Below are 15,769 nucleotides of genomic sequence, written 5' to 3' on the forward strand. Positions count from 1 at the left end.
TAGAGATTTCAATGCAGACTACATACGGATGTCTATAGACATAATTTAGAGTGTAGATTCACTCATTTTGCTCCGTATGTAGTCCATAGTGAAACCTCTAGAAATTCTTATATTTAGGAACGGAGGGAGTACGATAGAAGCTAACCAGTGGAGCTACCAAACTTTCGTGTAAAGAGGGGAGCGTGATCGAATAAGAACTAATTTCAAAGAAGAATCCGGACAGGTTTTTGAATTTTTTCGAACTTTATTTGGAAATTGTGTTTTTTTACAATGAACAATGTTTTAAAGTCCAATAATTTATTGAATAACTAGGACAGTTTTTAAAATTTTCAAAAATAAAAAAAATGTGAACATTTTTCGACAGAAAGAATTTTGATATTCCTAAACATTTGACGAAAACGTGAACATTTATTGAATTTTGAGAACAAAAATTTAATAATTGGAACAACTTTTGGAAAGTGCAAACATTTTTTGAAATTCCCGACATTTTATAATAACTCTAACACTTATTGCATTTTGAGAAGAAAATTTGATAATGGGAACTCTTTTCGAATTGTTGAACTTTTTCAAAAGTCTCGAACATTTTTTGAAAACACAAACATTATTTGAATTTGTGAGACATTTTAAAAATTCTGAACAGTTTTTTTAATGGGAACATATTTTGAATTGTTGAACAATTTTTGAGAAGTAGGACCATTTTTTCGAAATTCCCGAACATTTTAAAAAAATGCGAACATCATTTGATAACAGGGACAATTTTTATCATCCTGAACATTTCTGTAAACATGAAATTTTTTGGCATTATGAGAAAAAAGTTTAAAGTGGGAACAAAATTTTCAATCACGAACATATTTTGAATTTTTAGAACAAATTTCGAAATGGAGAACAATTCTGAAAATCCCAAAAAAAAGAAACACGAACAAATTTTGAACACGTGACCAACAATTCGAAAAAAAAGAATATTTTTTGAACTTGTGATCAAGTTTTCAATACTAGAACAAAAACATTCCAAACAATTCCTGAAAAACGGGAACATTTCTTGAAATTCCTGAACAAATTTTAAAAATGGAAATAGTTTTTGAATTAATGATCAGTTTTTGAAAAAACACGAGATTTTTATAAAATTTGAATTTTTTTATAAGCATGAACATTTTTTAAGTTTCCGAACAATTTTGAAAACATGAACTCTTTAAAAAAACTTGAAACATAAAAAAGAAACGAAAAAGGAAAAAAAGAAACAAAAACGGAAAAGAAAAGAAAAAAGAATGAAGAAAAATAAACAGAAAACGAAAAACCAGAAAGAAAAAGGAAAACCGGTTCAGGGAACTTTCTAGAAGGTTCCAAAAGCAGAAAAACCGGAAGGAAAACTCTAGAAGGCTCCCAAAAGCGGAAAACACTGAACCACGTTAATGGGCCCGGCCCAGGTGATTGCTCGATCCTTACCACTCTGTGCGAAAGACCGACACTTTGACGCAACGTGCGTCCAAGGAGATTCCCACCCCCCTCCCTGTCGTACAATTTAAAAAGGAAGAAAGCCCATGAGATGCCCACTTACGGCCAGAGGCCTAGTGTCGAGCGCGAATTTATTCCATGATTAACGCGTGACTAAGATTAGCGCCGCCGCCGTCTTGCGTCCTTGCTGCCCTCCGTTGCGGCGGAGGACGCCATTAGACTAAAAACATGCGGGCACGCCGTTGCCGCTGGGCTGCACTCCACGATCCTCCGGCCAGCGAAGGTTAGGGCTGCCCATTAGCATCAACTGCTCTCTCAATTCTCATCTTGTAGGCGTTGAAATCATCTTCTATTAAATTTTCAATTTTTGTTTGGGCCGTGTGATTTGTGATGCTAGTTTCCATCCGGTGAAACGAGCAGTATTTTTCATGTTGTTGACAATCGTAGAGATAATTTAAACTGATCCAAATGTAGTGACACTTTCATAGCGTCCCACATTATTACACTACCACTATAGGTATTTTTCACAATTTTTTTTTATCAGTTGTGCTTGCACCCAACTAGAGAAGTAGAGAGCGGCTCAGGAACCGCAATGTACCAATCTATTTGAGTATAACTCTCCATTTCTTTGATTCTTTCACATCATGCAATGGCCAAGAAGTTTTACATGCAGTGAAGTTCAGGAGCATGTCTTGGTCATAATCACTAAGATCATCAAAAAATAATTCCACCAAGCCCTCATCTCTCATTATGCCGCTGCACTGAAAGACAAACTATGAGCACTGGAATCTTTACATGTAACCATTAGTTTACCAAGGGTCTACCTAGCCGATAACAAACAATATCCCATTTCCAGGATTACCAATTACCCAATGAATTACGCAGCAACAATATCAAGATCTTTGTATAGAAAACACTAGGGTGTTACCAACTCCCTCAAAATTCTATGCACAAGGTCAGCGTAAGGGATCCGAGGGAAGTGCTGAAAATGCACTGCTCAAACTCTGAACCCTCTCACTGTTACACGCCCCACGCCGCCGTGCGGAGGAATCGAGAGAAGCCAGATGAGCAAGGGAATCAGCGGGGAAAGGAAATACCGGTCACTTGGTCGCCGGGTGGCCGCTGTGCCGGGAGCCGTCGCGTTGACGAGATGCAGCGGGAGCAGCTATGCCGCTTTGCTTCCTGTTGCGTGGTTTGTCACTTCAGTAGTTCAAGTACGAGTAGAACGAGCTGCAGGGTAGAGGATATTAGGCAGAGAAATTGCATACCTGCCCATAGGCACATAAAGGTCATTCCACGTCCATTTTCTGGTTTCAAATAATCAAGAATTCATTAGATCACAAATCAGGGCAAATGATCAAAAGAATAAAAAAAATGGCGCAGATAATCGAATCCTAACTAGAGCAAAGCGGCGCAAATCATCTAATCACCAAGTAAAACGGGGCAAATCTTTTCAGCCGAAAGCCGCTGCTTGCAGCCCCTGCCATAACACAGTTTTCTCTTAGTTCGGGCTCGTGGGTGGGGGTCTGTGTAATCCCATTTGCTCACTTCTACTTGATTTCTCCGCAGGTATAATTTTAGGTTTGTCATCGCTCAAGAAGAAGATTAATGATTCTTCAACCATGCTGTTGTACGAATTGCCCTCTGGTTTCGCAATTATCTCTTTTGATGGGGTCGACCTCACCATTCCGATGAAGGTACTTGTTTTCTCGTTGTTGATCCTCCTTCGTTTCGATGAAAAATTCAAAATAATGTAACTGTTTTTCTGTTTATTTTCTCTTGCAGGATCTCTGGGCATACCCGCCACAGGTTCTTTGTAACACTGCCATTTTCCTTCTTTCCAACCTATTTTTGTCATGTTTCCTGCTTGTTGCCAACTCTGCAAAATTCACAGCAATCTTTCACCATTCTTGATTGTAGTGGGGTGGACTATAAAATGTGAACTCATTACTCGGCACCCTCTCTGTCTCAGAATATGTGTCTTCAGCCCACCATGAACAAATCAATGAAGCACTAAACCTGAAAAATACGAATTAATTAAATATGAATTCTGACACACTTAAATATGAATTCAAATTGCAAATATTGCAATAACTACACGCTTGGTTTTCACAGATATGCGAGTCAATTGCAAGAAACTACCACATTTGCGGCTAGGTTTACAGGAAACCACCAACTCGTTAATCTGTTGCAGAAAACACCGGAAAATTTGTTAAGTCGTTGCAAAAAGCACTCATCTAGTGATTTGGCCCATTTAATCACTTTCTTACAAGTGGGGCCAGATTGTAAGGAATTGGCTTAGCAAAAAAAATAACACATACCCCCTAGATCTAAAAAATAAAAGCAATCAGACCCCCCTTCCCCTCCCCGTGGAACATCGCCGCCCCCGCCGTGTTGTGCCGTCCGTCCGGCACGGTGGCGCCTAGGCTGGGATGCCGTTCCCTGGCCCTGTCGTCCGCCCGGCATGGTGCCGCCCTCGTCGGTGACGGAGAGGGCTACGGCCGCGGGGAGGACGAGGAAGCGACCAGAGCCCATGGCTGCACCGTGAACCGCCGCATCCATAGCGTGCGGGGCGTGATGGCGACGCCCTCCGGCAGCCTGACGTGGCCGGGGCAGAGCTGGACGGCGGCCAGAAGTTCTCCGGGCAGCAATGGCAGCCGTGGACAAGGAAGAGGACCCCCCCTGGCCGGCGCCGTGAGGAGCTCCCAGATGACCCACGCCCCCTCGATTGACTCCACCGTTGGGATGATATGCGGGAGGAGGGAGGCGCCTCACCCGTTGTCTTCTGTCCGGCCGGCTGCAGAGCCGAGGCCGTCGCGGCGGCACTCATGGCTGCCACAAGAGGCGTTCTGCAGGTGGCGAACGGAGGCGGCTGCGGCTCGCACTCCGGGCGTTGTTCACCGTGTGCTCTGCCAAGGGCTCAGACGACGACGACCACTTCGCCCCCGCAGGCAACGACGACGACAACGGCGCCAGGGCGTCGCCGTGCCAGCCGAGCTCACGCTGCTTCGACAGTAGGGATTGTCCACGATGGTGTGCGCGTGGGGGCAGGATGAGGGGTCGATTGCTTTTGTTTTTCAGATCCAGGGGTGCATGTGTTATTTTTTGCCAAGTCAACTCCTTACAATCTGGCCCCACTTGTAAGAAAGTGATTAAACGGGCCAAATCACCCGATCAGTGTTTTTTGCAACAACTTAACAAAATTTCCGGTGTTTTCTGCAACGGATTAACGAGTTGGTGGTTTCCTGCAAATGTGGTGGTTTCTTGCAATTGACTCCAGATATGCTGAAACCCATTTTGCAAGGCCAGGAAAACATATACAGGGAAAAAAACATTTATATTAAGATAAAGATACAACTTCCCAAATGAACAGTTTTGGGAGCACCACTGAAGGAAGTGTATAACAAAGGCAACATTAATGGTACTTCACGATTGAGGCACTCCTATTGAAATACCCTGTCTCCTATCATGATTTAGCCATGTTGCATTATATTTAACAAGATTTTTTTAAATCCCTTTTGCATTTCTTTCTCAGAATGTCAGGCTTGAGGGGTTCAAAAAGTTTGAGGAGAAGTCCACTGCCATTGACCTCACTAACGGGGTGGTGGGCAAAGACCTGTCTGAGATGCTCACCAAGTTTTGTGGCTCTGAGCAGAAACTACTTGTTGGACAGGCTGAATATAAAAGAATAATTGAAGGGAAGCTGGTTAGTCTACCTCTGTAAGCTATCTTGTTGCTTCTGTTTGTGTGAACAGTATGGCTCACAATTTATTTCATTTTCTTTCAGGATATAACCTGTCAGTATGATAATATTGTGGAGGAGCTGATTTGGGGTCTAGATAATATCATGCACACTTTATTGCCTGAGGAAGCATCAGAGCCGAAGGAGTATCGGCCCCCCAGGGGGAAAGGATTAATCCTTTTCTTACACCAATATGGCTTTGTTGTCCAAGAAAACTCGGTGAGGCTATCCGCTTGTCCTTCTTATTTCTGACATGCAATGTTCTCTCTGCTTTATTGCTCCATCTTCATGCAATTTTAGTCCTTTTCTTTTCAGCATGCTTAGCAACCTTGAGCAAGTCCTCTTTGGCCGTGCAGTGTTAGCCCTTTTCGATTTATTGTGTGCTTGTAATGCTTCATTGCCAACGAGCTAAATTATGCACAGACATACTGTTTGTAATGTAAATTGAAATTTAACATAAGATTTTCCAGATTTTTACTTTTTTTTTTTTTTGCATTTTCCTGCTACTCTCAGTGATTAAACAGATGTTCATTTTCATCCAGGTTACTGGAAGCATTGTTGAGAAGGCTCGTCTCTTGTACCACCTTGAGTTAAATGAAAGGCAGTATTTGAAACTATTGTGCAGATCTATAAAGAAATTCATTGATGTATCATCTCTCACTAAGCGTTGGAGTTTACTCAAATTTGGAACAGCTCTGAAGTTTCTTTGTTACCCTGAAGAATCGTACGAAGTTTGGGGCCCTCATAAGATGATTGTAGTATGTTTTACGTGCGTTTGAGTATCCACACACAGCAATTATCGTTCTGACAGTAGACTGAATTATGTTTCTTTCAGATTTTGTCCGCTGCTGAGTATGAGGGTGTAACGTCCAGGAGACATCAATACAGACGTGTGATTAAGGCTAAGATCGATGTCTTCTCAGTGTACAATTAATGATGTTTTGGCTCTCTATTCAGAAAGGCTTAACCTTCTGTTTCGTTTATCCTTCCTGATGCCGGTGGAGCCAAAGCATATTATAATTTGGAATGATCGTTTTTGCCGATTCGACTGATTTACCTGCTGGCTCCGAAGTTGGAAAATAAGCTATTACTGATGTTGATAGTATGCTCGACTCCACTGAAAATTGTACTCGAGTCTCTGTAGTCATGACCAGTGAATTGGATTTCCCTGAGACGCGACAAAAAGATGTTACCTGTGATAAGCAGGCTGAAAGACATATATAAGCTTCTTGATGCTTTTGAGAAGAAACCTCGATTTTTGTCAAGCTTCTTCATTCATTTTACCTCAATCCCAATTACTGTAGTATATATCCCATTAAAGCTTGAAACTTCACAATCGTGCATGCGTTTGTCTATTTGTGGGTGCAATAGTCTTTTGGGGCTTCTTTAGAGCATCTCCAAACTCCCCTAATAACCATTTATTGACGCCTCCCAACAACATTTTTCTAGTATGATCTATAAATATACAAGTTTGTTTCCTATCTTTCAAAGGGTACATATATTAGTGGCTAGTAGAGTGAGAGAAAACAAAAGCAACACTTTGTTTGTTACAACATGGTAACAAATCACAAATATTTTGGAGAAATCTCAAATTATCCTATATGAGTAAGTCCTAAAGTGTTTGTTAAACACATGGTTGAAGATCGTACCGTTATTTCATAGCAACACACGAGTATTCAGCTAGTATTTTTAACAGGAAAAAACACACTCTTTTTTTTTGTATTTTTGAGCTGGGGAGGGTCACGCTTGGGCCTGGGATTTTAAAGTCCAGTATTTTTAAGCCCAGCCTGGGTCTTAGTGTAAACATGGATGGTAACCGATCATGGTTCTCATTCTCAAAAAAAAAAAAAAAAATCTGACTGATACTATTTGTAATCCATACTACTCCCTCCGTTCCTAAATATAAATCTTTTTAGATATTTCAATAAGAACTACATACGAATATATATAAACATATTTTAGAGTGTAGATTCACTCATTTGACTTCGTATGAAGTCTGCATTGCAATATCTAAAAAGACTTATATTTAGAAACGGGGGAGTATTAAATGGGAGTTGATACGTCGCCGTTTCACAAGCAGTCATTAGTGTAAAAATAATTTTGAAACTGAGCTCAAATCAATTTGAAATCAAGTTATTAATGCAATTAATTAGGTATGCTTAAATAGAGTTTTTTTCATGCCAAATAAATTTAGAAACCGAGCCATTAATGCAATTAATTAATTAGTCAGGCTGTTAATTAGGCATGTAGAGAGCTGCCTTGAGGTGAGAGCCTCTTTCCAGCCGCGCCTCCTCCTCCAAGAAAAGCTAGGGTTTGTGCCTCTTGCCGGCTCCACCGCAGGTCCGCCTCGTCTCCCGTGGCCCCAGGGCCATGGGGGCATGGTGGATACTGGCAAGGGCTGGCAGGAGGGCTCCATTGTTAGTTGTTTCTTCAAGATTTGTTAGGGTTTGTGTCCTACTCAGAAAGACGAGACGGCGGCGGCTCCCTGAAGATGGAATAAAGGTCTCCCTGCCTAGTCCCCGTTCCGGTGGTGCGTCTAGCATCATTGGTGGGCGTGTGGAGGTGTGTCTCCGGCGGATCTATCCTCGGTGGATTTGCTCGGATCTAGTTGTGGTTCGTCTATGTTCGTGTGTCTTCAGGTTGGATCCTTTCGATCTACGTTATTCTTCATCAGCGACGGTTGCTGTTCTGGTGCGCTGGTCCTACGGGGCCTTAGCACGACGACTTCCCGGCTGTCTACTACAACAAGTTGTGCCCAACTCCGGCGATGGAGGGGTGATGACGGCGGCGCGCCTTCAGCTCGCTTCAGTGATTGTAGTCGTCGCTAGGTGATCTACGGATCTGGATGTAATTTTTATTATTTCTAGTGTTCGTTGTACTGCCATGATAGAAGATGAATAGATTGAAAGTTTTCTCGCAAAAAAAAATTAGGCATGTAGATAATTTGTACTACTTGTAGAGATTTTTTTTCCAATTGTATTTTTCCTGATAGTGGATATTTTTTACAAAATAGGCCATAATCTACCGCTTCGTGTGCACCCAGACCGTCACAATAGAGTCAACGTCAGCACCGCCAAGGACAATCAGTCAAACGCCACAATCATTGAAATATTGTTTCATCTGTAGCAAGCAACGCACAGATATTTAGCTAGTTAATATGAAAATGAGAGTATCGTATCACAAAGATCCTTGCATTAACCGGCACGTTATCCATGATATTTTAGCAATCCAAGTTTTGATTTCTGACTAGAGCGAATCTCCAGCCGGCTTTACACCAGAAAACATACATACTCGGGCGCATTTAGACGAGCACCAAGCAAGTGCACGTCTTCCTCCATGGACAGGTCCATGAACCCCTTCCATACAGCGGTCATAGCGCTCTCGGTGCTCCTCCTTGTGTGCTTCGTTAACCACGGGCAATGTAATCACCACGCTTACCATTGCTAAACTTCACTTGATCTGTCTTTCCAACACTACTGAATCATCCATGGATTTTTCTTTGTTTCTTTCTTTCTTTTTGCATGGATTTTTCTTTCTTCGGGTCAGCGCTTACGGTCTGCGAAGCGATTGGGCATCGGTTACTTATTAATCACTCCCTCCGTAAAGAAATATAAGAACGCACTTATATTTCTTTGCAGAGGGAGTAGTTGATATGATACCGCAGAGATTATCAGAAAGAAAAATTGTATGACGACGGTTTGTTTCTTATTGCACAGGCAGAACCTTGGGTCATCAAGACATGGGAAGCAGCAGCAAGATCAATATATCACCGGGCGGGCTGTGCGTCAAAACATCCTGCTCCGGTGTCACAGCGCACGTGTGTTTCTGCTGTTTGATAGACAGTACCTGTCATAGTTCATTGGCCGAGTGCGAGAAAGAGTCATACTGTCAAAGATCTTCCACCCTAGACGCCGCTGCGGCGACGACCCCTGCTCCGTCGACGCCCACCGGTCTAATCTAATGGAGTACATGGGTCGCATTTCTGAATATTTTGTAACTTTCGCTCCTTGGTTGCTCGAATGTCTGAAATTCTAAATGAAAGAGGTTTCGAGAGTTGAGGATTAATTTATCTGATGTGTTTCCTTTTGGTATTCTCTCGTTTGTTAACTAATATATGGCCATACCATATCAACGTGACCCTATTTCTGCCATACACTTAGTCCATCAGAGAAGAGTGTCCCTGGCAAGTGTTTTCAACCAATGAGACCTCAGAGCGCCATTTAGGGTGGTGACCACGCGAGTGGCATGCCACTCGGCGTGGCCACAGTGCACCCGAGGTGGTTCCGGTCATTTGCATCGCCCCCGGTAACCCCCGGTTGCAGCCTCCTCGCCACCTCACTCCCCGTGGAGCGGCCCATCTCTCGCATTAGCTCCCCCCTTCCAGGTCGGCCCGCAGCGGCAGAGCCATGTCGGCCGAGCGCCATGACCGGCAGGACCCGCCGCTCAGCTGCTTCTCGCCTAGCTCCGCCCCCTCTAGAATCCGGTAGCCGCCATCGTAGCTCCCAGTTCCTCCACACGGCGCCACCGGAGCTTCCCGTCCGCCATTAATGCCGCGGCCTCCCTTTGCCCTCGGAGCTCCTCCTCTGTTCACGAGGAAGCTCCCAGCAAAGGTAAACGAGCCCTCTCCTCCTCCTCCCTTCGCAATGGCTGGCGGAATGCTTGCCCTTGTTCTGACTGTAGCCCGCAGCCCTGCTCGTCTCCTTCCGCGGATGTTCGGCTGGGTGCAAGTTGAACCGCTCCCAAACATTGTTTCGACAAGAGGAAACCTGGGAGGCTGGAATGTGTCTCTGTGCGTGTGACAGTGTGAGTTTGTGTCTCATGGAAAACACAAAACCGTCATGGAAGTCAAGCTGTGTTTTTTTTTCTCTTTTGAGGAAATCAAGCTGCGTGTGTGTATGATGTGTAGACATGGGCAGTTTGGCCCAGTGACCCAAACTCGAAAGCCCGGCATGAAGGCCCAAAAAAGCTGAAGTTACAGTAGAATTTTAGTAGAAATATAGGCTTTGCAAAAAAAAGGCATACTAATGTACTCCCTCCATCCCGAAATGTAGGACGTCTTTTGTTTTCACGTGTAAATTCCAGAAACGTAGTTGCATATATCCAAAATAACTAACATATACAGGAAATCATCAAGTTGCTGGATTCATTTCTACATCGTACTTCCTATGATTCATCATATCTACTCCCCCTGTAAATAAATATAAAATCCTTTAGATCACTACTTTCATTTCAGAGGGAGGACTATAAAGTCCTATCATCAAGTTTCTCTGAAAAACGCTCCAATTCAAAGCAGCCCAAACCAAGTGTAGCACTGCACTGCACTGCACATTCAACAGTCCGGAGAATGAAGAACAGCTTTATATATCTTGTTAACCATGAACAGAGTACATGAGGTCCTTACAAAAAGACCACCCAAACACCCCAAAAGATCGAGCATCCCATATACGCGCCCCCTCAGCCGGCGACCAGCAGACTCCGAGTAAAACCACGGCCCGCTTCGCCGGCATCGCCTGACCGACCACCTACCTACAGGCCCAAGAATGAACTGAACACGTTTCATGCACAATGTACAACATACTCAGGACTACTATACTACAGCAGAGCAACTTCGTCAGTCTGAACTTCACCCGGATTTCGCTTAGAAAGAAGCGGTCCAGAGCGCCTTTTCGCTCTCCCCGCATTTGTTGTGCACTCCCTGGATGTTCTCCACGGTGTTGCATATGCCGCTGCATCTCCAGTCGAATGAGGCCGCGCAGGTGTTCCCCGCCTGGGCTTTCCACTCGCAATCTGCGGTCAGGTAACAGACATGTCATTTGAACCTAGTTTGTGCGCAGCCTGTCACTTGCAAACTATAGGTTGTTCTTCATCACATTTTTTATCAATAGCTCTGCAGAAAATACTGTAAATAGTTGACTAATTTGGTACTCAATCTGAGCACATTCAGATAAGAGTTATAGAGATTCTTACCTGGTGGGGTACCGCAGCATAGTCGACGGTCATCAATATGCTCAACATCTAACCCTATGAACCAAGCCCCCAAAGAAACATCCTCGTTGACATACTTGTGCAACACATGCCTGGCAAAGATCAAATAATCCGAAACGGTTTGAGTACACACTCCAAATCATGAACTAAGAGTAAATTCGGTCATTTGAAACAAAAACTGGTTCGGGTAATATCTCACTTATTTAGGGAGATGTAGGTTGCCAAATCTTTTGAAATAGCATAAAGCTGACCGGTGGCATGTCGGAAATATTTATCCCCGAATTTCCAGTGCTCGGGTTCATAATATCTGACTTCCCTGTTCCGTTGCAATTGTATATTAGTTAACTACCCAGAAACACGACAAAGAAATGAGGACCTAAATACCGTGAGCTACTTACTTGTCGGATAGCACAGGACCAGACTTCATGCATCCAGTATATACCCTGGGCCTCGAAATATGTTTGGACAAAATCTGCCCAAGGGTGGCTGCAGATGTGAAGTTACATGTTAGAAACAGAATGGTTGCCACTTGCTGAACAAGACGTTTCGACACACAATAGGAGGTCCAGAATTGATGAGCTTTTCTCAGTTCGGTCCTAGTTTCTGACGGAATAAGCAGACTAGATGGCATCAGAGTTAAAATCATAGAAGCCTTAGCTTATAGCATCGTATCAACACGGTTAGGTATAGAAGACGCAAATGTGCTTTAGCAGTTAGCACTAAAGATGGAGATCACACAGTGATGATTATTTTATCCAGCTCATATGATCAATTAATATTAGAAGAACTTACCTATATTTACATGCACATCATCATCAACTTTGACATAGAAGTTAGCATCCCATAAAGCAACAGCCGTCGCAAAATATGTCTTGGTTTTTCCAGATAATTCAAGGTATCCTTCCACATGATCCTGTACAGAGCGAAGACAATTGGAGTAAGAACAACTCATAATGTAACCAAAAGTCAAAGTAACAATTACTTTGGCAGTTCCAACGGGTGCGGCTAACAACTTTTTTTAGGGACGGCTAATAACTCTTATAGTAAAACAGATAAAGTCAAGCTTACAAGCCTCATGAAGTCTCCATGTTTCCTATCCTCTGCCGCGATTGCCCTGTCCACAATTCCACCTGAAATAGCACTGCAAACAACCATTCATCATAACCAATTGGACTGAAAAATGTGAGATAACCCAGGTTGAAAAATAATCATGCTGCACACCTGTGACCAATGACAAAACGAATTATGATGCCCTTCTCTTCTTCCAGTTTTTTCCTCTTCTCTCCTGTTTTTCCATGGTCACTCCACCATCAATAACAATAACCCATGCCACAAATATGTTCAAGAACAAAATGAAGAACAGTTCCATGTGAGGAAAAAAAACCTTGTGGCATCCAGGTGTTGCGGATGGAATCCCTCCTCTTACGGCTACTGAAAGCCGTGTTGATGCCGATGACCATGAGGTACTTGCGCCTTCCGGACGATTCGGAGGCCTTGTACTCTTGCGAAACCGGAGAGCCGTTGAGGAATGACTCCTGCAGTGTCCTTGCAGCCGAAAGCTCTGTCTCCAGATTTGCTATCGTCTTGTCCAGTGTCCTGCAGGAGGAGGGGCCATTTGAACTCTAGTCAGGTAAAATCCACCTTGACGCTTTGCTGGAGCAAATCAGGTGGGCGAAAAGGGATGCGTGTTGTCACGTACTGTACAGCGTTGTGAGTGTCCAAGGCCTGTAGCGTATCTCTGAAATCATGTTTCCGTCCGACCTGAAATTTGCATGAACATCAGCATGCCACTGCTGCAAGAAACTGTAATAGGAAAGGAGATGGTGCCATTTGGGAGAGAGATGAAGGTACCTTAGTAGAATCACAGTCTACGGCGGCGAGCTCGGCCTCTTTCCCTCTTGTTTCGTTTGGCTTGGCAACCTCGGTTGCCTCGGGCAATGTCCACATCCTGAGAAGCAGAGATGAATTACAGAGCACATGAGTAAAATCATAGAGCACAGTAGCAGTAGCTAGCTCGTCAGTCAGTCTGGAATTCAGAGCTCGCGTACACGATTTTGGAGCTCTTATAGCATTCAGTCCCAATCGGCTAATGCCACGATCGAACAAGAGAATCAGCAATTGAGCACGCACAAGTCTGAATTCTTGGAATCGTTGGATACAGCAGTCAAAGTCTCAAAACACCACAGGGAGAACACCCCTTGAAGTCAAAGCTTCAAAGCAGGGCCAGGGCTGGACCTCACCTACCTCAGCCCATTGACCTAAATCTGCCCCCAAAATGCAAGGAGGAGCACAGCAGATCTTGCCCCCGAGACCCGTCCCAGGCCGACGCCCCTCAGAATTCCGCGGAAACGGAGCGAGCCACGGAATCTGGAGGCCGGCCAGGCGCGCTGAGCGCCGGACGACTAATGGGGAAGGAGGAGTGCAACCGAGGCGACATACATACATACCCGGAGGTGAAGAGCAGGCCGAGGGAGAAGCTCCCGGCGCAGAGCAGGAGCACCCACCGCCTGGCCACGGCCCCGTCCCCTCCCCCTCTCCTCCAGCTCATGGCCGCTGCCCCCTTGCACTATCGCCGGCCCTCCCCCCACTCTCAGCTGAGCTGAGCTAGCTACTCAGCTGCCGCGGCAGGAGGACATGTGATGTACGGCGGCGGACCGCGAGGGATGGGGAGGAGGAAGAGGACGACGAGGAAGCGTGACTCCCCGGGTATTCTCGCTTACTTAAATCCCCGGGCCGTCCTCCCCCCGTCGCCATGTGCGCGCGCGGGCGGAGGCGGCGACCGACAGTACAGTTCGGCAGAGCTGGGTTGGGTGCCGCGAATTCGACGGAGGTTTGCGGTGAGTTTATTAATATGACAGTACTGGTGATTGGTGGTAACTGGCCGTAAAGTAATGGCCGCCGTTGCAGTTGCTGTTGGCTGGATCTCTTTGGATTTGCTGACCTGAGCTGAGCGGAGCGTGGGGAGGTGGAGTGGCAGGTGGTGGAGTGTGGGGAGGCGTACGTACGTCGTCGGGGTGGAGTGCAAGGCGGTGCAGCAGGAATGCATGCCGGCTGCCGGATCGTTGGGCGGAGCGGCTGGCAGGCGGGCTGGCGTGGCGGTGGTTGGTTCGCGTGCTGGCCGGCCGGCCGATCGGCGACGGGTTGGTTCGTTCCGCCCGCGCCGTGCACCGCGGCTTTCCTTTCATTCCCCCGACTCTGGCTCTCTGAGACGGTACACGGTGCGCGGATGCGGGTTCGTTTTTTTCTTTTTTTGAGAACAGATGCGGGTTTCGTCTTTTTTTTTTAAGATGCGGGTTTCGTTAAGAGCAGGGCATGATGTGAAATCGCTGTTAGAGCATCTACAAGCGGACTTTGCAAATCAGGCCCCTGTTGGCTGGATTTCTTTGGATTTGCTGAGCGGAGCGGAGCTCGTGGGCGCGAGGTGGTGGAGTGCAAGACGCTACAGCAGGAATGCATGCCGACCGGGGACAAATTTAGTGTTTTGGCCTTTTTATGATAGTTTAGCCTTAAAAAAGATTAAGATATAACCTTTTTTCTACCGTCACCCGACCCGGCGGTAGTCTAACACGCCCTACCGCCAGGCCCCGAGCGGTAGGGTAGCGGGAGGCTGCTAATGGCCGGTAGCCCTAGCTGATGTGGAAAAGGCCCCTACCGCCAAGGACCCCGGGTAGGGTGTGTCTGACTACCGCTAAGGACCCCAACGGTAAGGTACTGAAGTGGATAAGTGGTTGGGGCGAATGGGTGGGCACTCCCATTTCACCTCTCTCTCCCCCAGAGCTCAGCCCCCCCCCCCCCCCCCCCGCGCGCTCTCTCCCTCACACAAGGCCCTCTCAAATCTCTTAGTTTGCTTGAGATTTGTCCGGTGGATTCGAAGCACATTCATCGTCCAAGGTCCCTCATTTTGGTTCAGGGGCGTACCCACGTTGGGCCAGGGGGTGTCACAGGACACCGGGTAGAAAAATATTTTACCTATACATGTATAGCCCATATACGGCTGGGACACCCCGTAATTTCATTACCTGGACACCGGTACAACAAGCCGGCGCACTCAATAACTACCTGCGGCGCGATTGTGTGAGGCCCAGTCTTAGCAACGAGCGAGGCAGCCACAGTGGCAGCTAAATCGAGCGACCACCCCTAAAAGAAAAGATAAATCGACCGACCAGGCTCTCATCTAATTATTTCTCAAAAAAGGGCTGTCGTGTAATTCTCAAAAAAGGCTCGCATCTAAAACAAACAATTTCTCAACCAAAAAAATCTAAAACAAACAAAAAATGTTATACGCTGAAGGAAATATGCCCTAGAGGCAATAATAAAGTTATTATTTATTTCCTTATATCATGATAAATGTTTATTATTCATGCTAGAATTGTATTAACCGGAAACATAATACATGTGTGAATATATAGACAAACAGAGTGTCACTAGTATGCCTCTACTTGACTAGCTCGTTAATCAAAGATGGTTATGTTTCCTAGCCATAGACATAAGTTGTCATTTGATTAACGAGATCACCTCATTAGGAGAATGACGTGATTGACTTGACCCATTCCGTTAGCTTAGCACCCGATCGTTTAGTATGTTGCTATT

The 15,769-nt window shown here is 45.3% G+C and overlaps 2 protein-coding genes across 2 annotated transcripts; one reads left to right on the forward strand and one right to left on the reverse strand.

Moving 5' to 3' along the window:
• Positions 1–1,571: 1,571 nt before the first annotated feature.
• LOC123171549 (uncharacterized) lies at positions 1,572–6,388 on the forward strand. Its single transcript, XM_044589002.1, has 6 exons — positions 1,572–1,735; positions 3,022–3,149; positions 3,238–3,261; positions 4,988–5,158; positions 5,240–5,413; positions 5,737–6,388. Exons 1-6 carry the CDS (start codon positions 1,681–1,683, stop codon positions 5,971–5,973), a joined length of 789 nt encoding a protein of 262 aa, XP_044444937.1. The 5' UTR covers positions 1,572–1,680; the 3' UTR covers positions 5,974–6,388.
• Positions 6,389–10,529: 4,141 nt separating this feature from the next.
• On the reverse strand, positions 10,530–14,026 carry LOC123167152 (probable beta-1,3-galactosyltransferase 2). The gene is made up of 11 exons (XM_044584991.1): positions 13,627–14,026; positions 13,031–13,127; positions 12,879–12,940; positions 12,564–12,775; positions 12,401–12,464; positions 12,248–12,320; positions 11,972–12,092; positions 11,578–11,665; positions 11,379–11,495; positions 11,162–11,271; positions 10,530–10,981 (listed from the first exon to the last, which is right to left on the reverse strand). Exons 1-11 carry the CDS (start codon positions 13,725–13,727, stop codon positions 10,833–10,835), a joined length of 1,194 nt encoding a protein of 397 aa, XP_044440926.1. The 5' UTR covers positions 13,728–14,026; the 3' UTR covers positions 10,530–10,832.
• Between the last annotated feature and the right edge of the window lie 1,743 nt (positions 14,027–15,769).

Source organism: Triticum aestivum, chromosome 7D (genome assembly GCF_018294505.1).
Source record: "Triticum aestivum cultivar Chinese Spring chromosome 7D, IWGSC CS RefSeq v2.1, whole genome shotgun sequence".
NCBI classification, from domain to species: Eukaryota; Viridiplantae; Streptophyta; class Magnoliopsida; order Poales; family Poaceae; genus Triticum; species Triticum aestivum.